Source organism: Mustela putorius, unplaced genomic scaffold (genome assembly GCF_011764305.1).
Source record: "Mustela putorius furo isolate JIRA1106 unplaced genomic scaffold, ASM1176430v1.1 tig00002118_pilon_pilon_pilon, whole genome shotgun sequence".
NCBI classification, from domain to species: domain Eukaryota; kingdom Metazoa; phylum Chordata; class Mammalia; order Carnivora; family Mustelidae; genus Mustela; species Mustela putorius.
In genome coordinates this window covers 1-11,242 of record NW_025421952.1, presented here as the reverse complement: position 1 = coordinate 11,242, position 11,242 = coordinate 1, and the positions used below count along the sequence as shown (strand labels likewise).

General features: G+C 50.0%; 1 protein-coding gene across 2 annotated transcripts; it reads right to left on the bottom strand.

Annotated features, from left to right (window-relative positions):
• Positions 1-3,987: 3,987 nt before the first annotated feature.
• LOC123394265 (intraflagellar transport protein 172 homolog) lies at positions 3,988-10,082 on the bottom strand. Of its 2 annotated transcripts, none has more exons than XM_045088017.1 (10): positions 9,683-10,082; positions 9,190-9,283; positions 8,420-8,547; positions 8,204-8,320; positions 7,594-7,877; positions 6,610-6,674; positions 6,240-6,420; positions 5,913-6,022; positions 5,672-5,801; positions 3,988-4,348 (listed from the first exon to the last, which is right to left on the bottom strand). In XM_045088017.1, the coding sequence occupies exons 5-10, from the start codon at positions 7,636-7,638 to the stop codon at positions 4,319-4,321; spliced, it is 561 nt and encodes a 186-aa protein (XP_044943952.1). In that variant the 5' UTR covers positions 7,639-7,877; positions 8,204-8,320; positions 8,420-8,547; positions 9,190-9,283; positions 9,683-10,082; the 3' UTR covers positions 3,988-4,318. The 2 variants fall into 2 exon arrangements, with proteins under 2 accessions (XP_044943952.1, XP_044943953.1); XM_045088018.1 differs by lacking the exon at positions 3,988-4,348 and adding an exon at positions 5,230-5,562.
• Between the last annotated feature and the right edge of the window lie 1,160 nt (positions 10,083-11,242).

The window sequence follows — 11,242 nt, the reverse complement described above, 5'->3', positions numbered from 1 at the left end:
TTCTGAGCAAAACCAACAGAACCAGTCGGAAAGGGGCCAGTACACTTGGTGTGAGAGGACACAGCCGTATTGAGGGAAGACAGTACAGGCCCTCTGAGAGGAGCGGTCGCAGTTCCTCAGAGAGAACTCACTGCAGTCCCTCTGAACGATTGTACGCAGTCCCTCTGAGAGGAACAGAGACAGTCATTCTGAGCAGAGCCAACAGAACCAATTTGAAAGGGGCCAGTACAGTTTATGTGGGAAAACGTATCTCCGTGTACAGGAGGTGAGAGGACACGGCCCTACTGAGGGAAGACAGCACAGGTCTTCTAAGAGGAGTGGTCGCAGTTCCTCAGAAAGAACTCACTGTAGTCATCTGAAAAAAATGGACGCAGTCAATCTGAGAGGAACAGAGACAGTCATTCTGAGCAGAGCCACAGAACCAATTTGAAAGGGGCCAGTACAGTTCATGTGGGAAAAACCTATCTCTGTGTGTTGGAGGTGAGAGGACACAGCCCTACTGAGGGAAGACAGCACAGTCCCTATGAGAGGAGTGGTCGCAGTTCCTCAGATAGAACTCATGTAGTCCCTCTGAAAGAAATGGACACAGTCCCACTGAGAGGAACAGAGATAGTCATTCTGAGCAGAACCAACAGAACCAGTCTGAAAGGGGCATGTACAGTGGTGTGGGAAAAACCATCTCACTCCCTAGGAAGTGAGAAGATACCGCCATATTGAGAGAAGACAGCACAGTCCCTCTGAGAGGAGTGGTCGCAGTTCCTCAGATATAACTCACTGTATTCCCTCTGAAGGAAATGGACGCCGTCCCACTGAGAGGAACAGAGATAGTCATTCTGAGCATAGACAATAGAACCTATATGAAAGGGGCCAGTACAGTTCATGTGGGAAATCTTATCTCCAGTGCTTGGAGGTGTGAGGACAAGCCGTACTTAGGGAAGACATCACAGATCCTCTAAGAGGAGTGGTCTCAGTTCCTCAGAGAGAACTCACTGTTGTCCCTCTGAAAGAAATGGACGCAGTCTCTCTGAAAGAAACAGAAACAGTCATTCTGAGCAGAAACAACAGAACCAGTCTGAAAGGGACCAGTACAGTTGGTGTGAGAGGACACAACCCTATAGAGAAGACAGCAGAGGCCCTCTGAGAGGAGTGGTCGTAGTTCCTCAGAGAGAACTCACTGTAGTCCCTCTGAAAGATTGGACGGAGTCCCTCTGAGAGGAACAGAGACAGTCATTCTGAGCAGAGCCAACAGAACCAATTTGAAACGGGCCAGTACAGTTCATGTGGGAAAGCCTATCTCTGTGTGTTGGAGGTGAAAGGACACAGCCCTACTGAGGGAAGACAGCACAGGTCCTCTGAGAGGAGTTGGTGCAATTCCTCAGATAGAAACTCACTGTAAAACCCTCTGAAAAAAATGGACGCAGTCCCACTGAGAGGAACAGAGATAGTTATTCTGGGCAGAACCAACAGAACCAGTCTGAAAGGGGCCAGTACAGTTGGTGTTGGAAAACCCACCTCAGTCGCTTGGAAGTGAGAGGACACAGCCCTATTGAGAGAAGACTGCACAGGCCCTTTGACAGGATTGGTCCCAGTTCCTCAGATAGAACTCACTGTAGTGCGTCTGAAAGACATGGAAGCAGTCCCACTGAGAGGAACAGAGACAGTCATTCTGAGCAGAGCCTACAGAACCAATTTGAAAGGAGCCAGTACAGTTCATGTGGGAAAACCTATCTCCGTTTCTTGGAGGTGTGAGGACACAGCCCTACTGAGGGAAGACAGCACAGGTCCACTGAGAGGAGTGGTCGCAGTTCCTCAGATAGAACTCACTGTACTCCCTCTGAATGAAATGGACGCAGTCCCTCTGAGAGGAACAGAGACAGTCATTCTGAGCAGAACGAAAAGAACCAGTCTGAAAGGGGCCAGTATAGTTGGTGTGGGTAAACCCATCTCAGTCCCTTGGAAGTGAGAGGACACAGCCCTATTGAGAGAAGACAGCACAGGCTCTCTGAGAGGAGTGGTTGCAGTTCCTCAGAGAGAAATCATTGTAGTCCCTCTGAAAGAAATGGATGCGGTCCGACTGAGAGGAACAGACACAGTCATTCTGAACAGAGCCAACAGAACCCAATTTGATGGGGCCAGTACACTTCATGTAGGAAAACTTCTCTCCTTTGTTTGGACGTGTGAGGACAAGCCCTAATTTGGGGAGACAGCACAGGTCCTCTGAGAGGAGTGGTCGCAGTTCCTCAGAAAGAACTCACTGTACTCCCTCTGAAAGAAATGGACGCAGTACCTCTGAGAGAAAAACAGAGACAGTCATCTGAGCAGAACCAACAGAACCAGTCTGAAAGGGGAGTACAGTTGGTGTGAGAGGACACAGCCCTATTGAGAGAAGACAGTACAGGCCCTCTGAGAGGAGTGGTCGCAGTTCCTCAGAGAGAACTCACTGCAGTCCCTCTGAACGATAGGACGCAGTCCCTCTGAGAGGAACAGAGACAGTCATTCTGAGCAGAGCCAACAGAACCAATTTGAAAGGGGCCAGTACAGTTTATGTGGGAAAACGTATCTCCGTGTCCTGGAGGTGAGAGGACACGGCCCTACTGAGGGAAGACAGCACAGGTCCTCTGAGAGGAGTGGTCGCAGTTCCTCAGAAAGAACTCACTGTAGTCCGTCTGAAAGAAATGGACGCAGTCCCTCTGAGAGGAACAGAGACAGTCATTCTGAGCAGAGCCAACAGAACCAATTTGAAAGGGGCCAGTACAGTTCATGTGGGAAAACCTATCTCTGTGTGTTGGAGGTGAGAGGACACAGCCCTACTGAGGGAAGACAGCACAGTACCTCTGCGAGGAGCGGTCGCAGTTCCTCAGATAGAACTCACTGTAGTCCCTCTGAAAGAAATGGACGCAGTCCCTCTGAAAGAAACAGAGACAGTCATTCTGAGCAGAACCAACAGAACCAGTCTGATAGGAGCATGTACAGTGGTGTGAGAAAAACCATCTCAGTCCCTAGGAAGTGAGAAGATACCGCATATTAAGAGAAGACAGCACAGTCCCTCTGAGAGGAGTGGTCGCAGTTCCTCAGAGAGAACTCACTGTAGTTCCTCTGAAGGAAATGGACGTCGTCCCACTGAGAGGAACAGAGATAGTCATTCTGAGCATAGACAATAGACCCAATATGAAAGGGGCCAGTACAGTTCATGTGGGTAATCCTATCTCTGGTGCTTGGAGGTGTGAGGACAAGCCGTACTTAGGGAAGACAGCACAGGTCCTCTGAGAGGAGTGGTCGCAGTTCCTCAGAGAGAACTCACTGTAGTCCCTCTGAAAGAAATGGACGCAGTCTCTCTGAAGGAAACAGAGACAGTCATTCTGAGCAGAAACAACAGAACCAGTCTGAAAGGGACCAGTACAGTTGGTGTGAGAGGATACAACCCTATTGAGAGAAGACAGCAGAATCCCTGTTTAGGAGTGGTCGTAGTTCCTCAGCGAACTCACTGTAGTCCCTCTGAAAGATTGGACGGAGTCCCTCTTAGAGGAATAGAGACGGTCATTCTGAGCAGAGCAAACAGAAGCAATTTGAAAGGGGCCAGTACAGTTCATGTGGGAAAACCTATATCCGTGTGTTGGCGGTGAGAGGACAAGCCCTACTGAGGGAAGACAGCACCTGTCCTCAGAGACGAGTGGTCGCAGTTCCTCAGATAGAACTCACTGTAGTCTGTCTGAAAGAAATCAAAGCAGTCCCTTTGAGAGGAACAGACACAGTCATTCTGAGCAGAGCCAACAGAACCAATTTGAAAGGGGCCAGTACAGTTCATGTGGGAAAACCTATCTCCGTTTCTTGGAGGTGAGAGGACACAGCCCTACTGAGGGAAGACAGCACAGGTCCTCTGAGAGGAGTGGTCGCAGTTCCTCAGATAGAACTCACTGTAGTCCCTCTGAAAGAAATGGACGCAGTCCCTCTGTGAGGAACAGAGACAGTCATTCCGAGCAGAACCAACAGAACCAGTCTGAAAGGGGCCAGTACAGTTGGTGTGGGAAAACCCATCTCTCTGCGAGAACCCATCACAGTCCCGCTAAGGAGAGACTCCAACACAGCTGCCCCAGGGAGTGGCTCAGACACAATCTGTCTGAAAATTGCAAGGGCTCCTCAAACACGTCTCCTAGGGACCACACACAAAATACTCCAAAACAGGCCAAGTTTAGAGGCCTGCAGCTAACAGATGAGAAGAGATTCGTCCCCATTATTCACTGACTGGATCAAGCCTTCACCGACCTGCCCCTTTGGTGGCTTCTTTCCTGCTTGGCCACTGCCTTTGATACCAGCACCCTCAGCACTCAGAGCTTCTATGCCGCTCTACCTGGCGGAAGGGAGGTGGGAATGGGTCTGTAATTTCTCTAAGTAAATAAAGGGGCGATAATTGATCTCCACCTAGAAAGCCCACTCGTCTTGCTGGAGGGGGGAACGGAGGGTGAAGGGATATTGGGTGTCGCGCAAAGGGATGGAACAGGAGGAAGGGGCCCTGAAGCCATGTTTGGGGCTCTAAACCCCACCTACAGCTTCCCTTGGCGGGGTCTCAGAGGAAGGAGTTGTGTCACGTGACTCACTCCAGCCACAGCCCCCTAGGAAGCTGCCAGGCAGATGCAGACCTTGAGATCTAGGATCTGCAGCTCTGAATCCACATCCCCCTCAAACTCCTAATACCGTATTTCTCTGAATCAAAGATGCATCATTTACTTTGTTTTAGATAGCACGAGTGGGGTGGGGGCAGAGGGAGAAGAAGAGCGAATCTAAGGCAGATCCGCACCTAGTACAGAGCCCAATGCAGAACTTGATCTCACAATCCTAGTTCATGTGCTGAGCCGAAAATTAATAAGAGTCAGATGCTTTACCCACCAAGTCACCCAGGTACCCCAGATACATCATTTAAAACTTCACATGCAGGGGCGCCTGAATGGCTCAGCGAATTAACCCTCTGCCTTCAGCTTGGGTCATGATCTCAGGGTCCTGGGATGGAGCCCTGCATCAGGCTCTCTGCTCAGCAGGGAGCCTGCTTCACCCTCTCTCTCTGCCTGCCTCTCTGCCTACTTGTGATCTCTCTCTCTGTGTCAAATAAATAAATAAAAATTTAAAAAAATATATAAAACTTGATATGCAACCCAATTTCTAAGATAATAAAATGTGATTATATATATGTTTAGGAATTGATGAAACCTACTGACTTGGCTTAACCAGCTAGATTCTTCTCTTTAGGAGCTTTCATGTAGAGGAGGAGACTCTGCTTTCTTCCTGGCTTCCTTCTGGCCCCAGCTCCGGCCTCTGGATTTGCCCTTCCAGCTCTGGTCCCAGGTCTGCCCCCTCCCTCACAGAGCCTCCCTCCCTCTCAGTCGGGACCTCTGAACTCCACTTCAAATCACATCCTTTATCTTCACCGAGGTACTCAATTAGCTGAGCCACAGTGGTGTCCAACTTCCCCCAATTTCAGTCTGTTAGGCGTTCTGCCTCAGATCCCCTTTTATAGTTTTCATAGTTCTGGCTCTAGCATCTAGCAAGCACTCAGCAGGTACCTGTCGCCTGAGCGAAAATGAGAGGCCCAGGAGGAAAAAGCAATGTCTGAGGAGGAATGCTGGCTGTGAGGGTGGTCTGGGAAGTGGGCGGCCAGGAAGGGTGGAGCCCGCCTCACCTTCATCCAGCACTTTTCCACCAGGCTGCTGCTGCCTGAGCCCCGCACCTTGAGGTAGCAGTCGACGGCACGGCTATACTCTCCAGCCTGCTCCCACTGGCGAGCTTGGTCCACGAGCCCCTCCATGCCCCTGAGATGAGAGTACACGTGACCAGGACAAGCTGGGCAGCGTGGCCTATGCCGTGCACCTTGTGACCCAAGCTCCAGCCCTGCCCACACTTGCTGCTTCCTGGCGTCATACCTGGCCCCTTTCTTGGTAGCCTCCCGCTCATACTCTTCCCTCAGAACCTCCAGCTGACCCCGCACATAGTCCTTGTAGATCCACAGAGCGTCGCTCCATAATCCAGCCTCCTGCTCAGATTTCCAGGTATCAGGAAGGCAGAGGCCGGCATGACACCTTCCCACTGCCACACAGGTGCTCTATACTATGGGCCACGGATCCCTAGGTCCTTGCACCTCTCTTCTCCTCCTTGTCTCCTTCCCCCTCTCCAGTGCTAACTCTCTGGATCTTTCCCAGTAGTATTGGTTAGTGTAGTGCTCTGTGGGTTCTTACATTCTCTTGCCCTACCTCATAATAATTGATGGGCAGGCCCGGTCTCTGGGCCCGAAGCAGCAGCCCTTCTGCTTTCTGAATGTCCTTCTCCTCCAAGGCCCCCCAGGCCTGCCCCACAAGCGCCTCGGCGACAGTGTCAGGATCGTGGGCCTCGGCCACTTGCTGAGCTGCTTCCCAGGCCTGGTTATGGACGAACCTGCTCCCAGAAGAGGACACGGGAGGCTCAGCACAGGACTGAGGCCTCAATAGTGGGAGACAGACAGCCATATCAGAGGGGGAGGGGGTAGAGAAGATTTATTGGTACTAGGTTCAGGTGAAGGTGGCCATGCCAGGTCCTGGGGCTGCGGTTGGGAGGACGGGTGTAAGGAATTGACGGGTAACTCACATGAGGGCTGCTTCCTTGGGCGTACCAGCCCTGATGAATTCAGCTTTGGCCTCTTCAAATTTACCCTGTAGGGACAGAAGGGCAGCCGCACACGATCAGAAGCAGATTGCCATCATGGCAGCCGGGAGACAGGAGGAGGGTCCAGGTTAAAAGCAAGGGAGGAGGAGCAGGTACATAGCATATGGGAGATGCATCTCAGGGGTTTTGTGCTTGAGGGCCAGCCGGGAGAGTTCAAAAGCAAATTCAAATGAGCTGAAATGGAAGGTGTAGGTAAGGTCTGCCTACTCAGTACTTTCATTTTATAAGAGGCGGAGCAGGGCAAGAGAAAACAAATAGGGTAGAGACGGGGCCAGGGGAGGGAAAGAACAGACTGAGAAGACAACCCATGTGAAGTGACACAGAAGCACACAGACACGTAAAGGAGGACGGGGTCAGGGGACACTTGGAAAAGCCTGTGCTTCCTGCGACCAGTGGGCATAAAGGAATGGGATGGGCGTGAGGCAGGGGACCGCAGTGAGCCTCCCAGCACTACTCTGCCTCGGGAGCAAGGGCGCCGGGTTCTCCACCACTTCCTCCTGAGCCACATTTATACTAGCAGAAAAACTGTCTCTCTAAAAACATTGACTACCCTCAGCCATCTGACTCCATGCAGGATTATTACTGGTCTTTGTAACATTTGCTTAAGAAAAGCTCTTTTTGCATTTAACAGAAGCCCACTTCTGTTACTCAGAAGTCAATTACTGGCTTAGTGCACCTTCACTTTAAAAGCTCTTCTCTCTGGGGCACCTGCCTGGCTCAGTCTGTAGAATGAGGGACCCTTGATCTGAGGTTGAGTTCAAGCCCCACACTGGCTATAGTAATTGCTTAAAAAGGTCTTTTTGAAAAAGAAGGAAAAACGCGGATCACTTTCCATCTTCTTAGAACAGCTAAACACTGTTCTGAGGCCCCGGGGAACAGGGGCAGAGCTACTGATTCATTCCTTGCCTCTCCATCACGTTCTTCCAAGGATTTCTTCACTCCTGCCTCCATTTTCAGAAACACTTCTCAGCTATACAGCCGTTTTCCTTGTCTATGTAGAAGCTCTGTCTCGAAAGGGTCCAGGGGAGAGAAGCCGTGGGGCCTCATCAGTTGTCGGCGGCGTGGTCCACGGCAGCTGCCTGGAGTCCGAGCTTAGTGAGCAGTCTCACTGAGGATGCTCCTCCCAGGCTCTTTGCCCACAGATAGGCCACGTGCTTGTGGGCATCAGCTCCTCTGTGAGCCTTGGGAACCTGTGAAGCAAAGCCATTTGGCAATCCTCCCATGCAGGGCCACAGGGCTGCTCCCTTCCCCTCTCTGACCGGACTGCAGCGTTGACAAAGGTCAGGTCTTTCTACTAGAACAGGGATACGGCTCAGTTTTGGGGTCTGTTAGCCTTAGCCTGCTCAGGGTCCAAGGATGGACTTCAGGTAGTCCACAGACCCCTCCTACCGCATGTGAAATTTTGCCTGTCGGTATGGGTGTTTTTTTCAAAGAGACCCACGACCAGTTCAGAATGCGTCACTTGAGAGTGGGGAAGAGGGACGGGCGTGTCCCCAGAGTGACCTGGACTCCTTACCCGGTAGGCCTCCTCCCAAAGCCCATTGGACCGGTCCATGTTCACTGTTGCCTTCCACTCCTGAGCCTCGAGGTAGTGATACTCGGCCTCCTGCAGTCGGCCTTCAGCCTCCAGCTCCTGGCGAAAGGAGGGTCAGGATGGGGCGAGCGGGGACGTGGGGCCTGTTCGGGGGAATGGGATGGGGGAAGAGATGGCCGAGACCGGAGAAGGGCTCACCTTGCCCAGGCGTAGGTGTGTGTGTCACTGAGGAGATCTGGGTGGTGCTTCCCTACCAGGCGGATCATATCATCATCCAGCTTGTGCTCCCTCTCCCTCTGGCGTTCCCCTGATCCTGTGCGGACACTCTGTCAAATAAGTGAACAAAATTTTAAAAAAGAGAAAAAGAATGAAGGAACCAATGAATAATAAATGGAAGGAAAAAAGGACAGAGGAAGAGAAAACAGAAAAGTGGGCTCAGGAACTAAGAAATTACCTTGCAATGTCATACACAGTGAGTTCAGAGGCCCTAAAGCAATGTCATGCACCTGCATAATTCTAAACTCTCCAGTTAACCACATACAGGTAATAAAGCTTTTTCTGTTTTGTTTTAGAGAGGGATGGAGACACGGGTGGGGCAGAGGGAGAGGGAAAGAGAGAATCTTCAACAGACTCCATGCCCAGCGTGGAGCCCCTCGGGGTGCTTGATCTCACAAGCCTGAGATAATGGCGTGAGCTGAAATCAAGAGTCTGACACTTAAGACTGAGCTATCCAGGCGCCCCAGGTAGTAAAGTTTTAAACCAGGAAGATGGAAGTGGCGATCTCTGTACCCCTTCAATTTGGTGTTTAAATCTTTTCTTACAATAAACGGGAAGGGCTATAGCAGGAAAGTTGCCAAAGAGTTGCCTGATACACTCTGTTCTCCAGAACAGCTCTGCCAGGGGTTCAATTTGGCACTGTGGCAGTGTCCAGAAGGAGATTTTGGTGCAGCAGGCTATCAGCTGCTTACCTGGCTAGGTCCCACACATGTCAACTCAAACTCATTCTTGTAAATGCTTCTCCGGAGGCAGCAGTCAAACTGTTTCACTCCACCAGAGTGTGCCCTAGAAGGGAAAGCGACAACATAAAAGGTAACAGGCATCAGAAGGATATCTGGAGACACCCTTGAAACCCAAGTTCTAGAATCTAGGAAAGAGTTAGCAGTAAAAGGGCTGGCAGTTTGGGGAAGTACCAGATGGAAAGAGGTGGCACTCACAGGACGCCAGGATAGTGATGGGAGGAAAGGGAGAAATCAGCCCTGCCTACAGAATTCTTTGTCTCTTTTGGCTTCCCATAAAGTGTGAATTTCTCTTTCCTGCCGTTAATGTCCTATTTTTAGGTTGAAGTCAAAAGGGAAGAAGAGAGTCTCTAGTTTCAGGGAGAGTGCTTTAGGCTAAGGCCGGGGATTTTTCCTAGGTTGGAGAAAGTCACCCAGGCAGAAAGGGATTACTAGTAAAACGCACCGCACAGAGTCATGAGCCATCCCGTTTCCAGGCCAAGGCAGTGACGGTATATACATTGGCAATCTCCTTGCGCTTTGCCTCTTCCCAGATGCTTCTTCGAGGGCTCCAGTTGAGTACCCGAGGTCTGAAATTAAGGAGGTGGATTTCAGAAGAGATGGAGACTGAGCAAAAGGGTGGAAATGGGTGTGTAACAGAAGGCAATGAGTCTCGCTGTAGTAGAAAAGAGAGGAAGTGAGAGAGAACACACATGCTAGGGAATCTCATAGGAGAGGACACAAAGGTTCAAAGGAAGGAAGGTGGGAAAATCAAGCCAAAAGTAAAATGGGGTGAGAGCGATAGGAGTGGGGAAAACAAAAGGAGATCATGGCTGGTGAGAAAAATGAGCTGTTAGCAAGGGAGAAAGAAGGAAAAAAAGAAACAGAAAACAGAAGGAAGAGACCCAGATGACATCGAAGGGGATAAAAGGACAGGACTAATAAAGCTGATGTGAGGGGACCGGGGCCCTTTATTTATTTTATTTATTTAATTCACCCTTCCATCATCCATCCCTTCCTTCCTTCTTTCCTTCACCAAACACTTAAGCATACATTATGTACTGGATGCTAATTTAGCCACCGGAGATTTCAAAAAAAAACAAAAACAAAAACAAAAGCGAATAGGCCCTCTTCTCATGGGCATTTCAGTTTAGCCAGTTAACTATAAACACAAAAGTGTAATATCATGCGACAAACACTGAGCCAGTGGTCTGAAAAGAGGTAACGGTAATACAAAGAGAGTGGAGATGAATTCCACTGTGGAGTCCCAGGCAGAGGCACAGAGACACAAAATCCTGGTGTATTGTGGAACTGCCAGAGTCCCAACAGATGGTGGGAGCAGGAAAAGGGAAGTGAGTGAATTAAAACCTGAGGATCTCTTCAAAACCTATACTGCTTTCCAACCATTCTCCCACTCTGGTTGAAAATAAGTGGGCTAGAGCAAGTGTACACAGGGAAAGTAGGCAGAAGATGCATATGGAAAGGGACCCACCTGTCATAAACTTCCCAACACAACAGACTGGCCCCGCGATCACAGCCTGCAGCATATCCACGATGCTGTTTGTTGCCCAAGCCAGGCATAGGGCGGGCATGGGTGGATAACCGACTTCCCCTAAGACAGAAGTAAAGGGTTCCAATCGCTCTGACTCGACAGCCCCTCAGCCAGAGGTTCTTCCTTTCTAGGAAAAATTTATACCCTGTATAAATCTTCCAAAACATTTTTCCCACCCAAGCACATCCTAATCTAGAACAACTTCACAAACTGTCGTTAGGTTTTATACTCTTACACACGTATGTATGACATACACACACACGTCTGACATTGTCCGCAAGAGGGCAACCTCAAAAGGCTTGTATGTTGAGTTCTTTAGTAAACACCTATAAGGCCCCCAAAGGGACATATCCTACATTATCTAACACTGGGTAGGTCCACATGGAGCATACAACTCTTTCTTTACAGAAGAAGTAAATTTAATTATTAACATGAGTAATTCTTTTTTTTTAAACTCTTTTTGGCTTCCAATAA

Coding starts and splice junctions, on each gene's coding strand:
- LOC123394265 (XM_045088017.1), bottom strand. CDS start 7,638: ATGGAGGCAGGAGTGAAGAAATCCTTGGAAGAACGTGATGGAGAG. Junction 5,802..5,912: donor GCTACCAAGAAAGGGGCCAG/GTATGACGCCAG, acceptor CTCTCATCTCAG/GGGCATGGAGGGGCTCGTGG. Junction 4,349..5,671: donor TGGAAAAGTGCTGGATGAAG/GTGAGGCGGGCT, acceptor CCCTTCCGCCAG/GTAGAGCGGCATAGAAGCTC.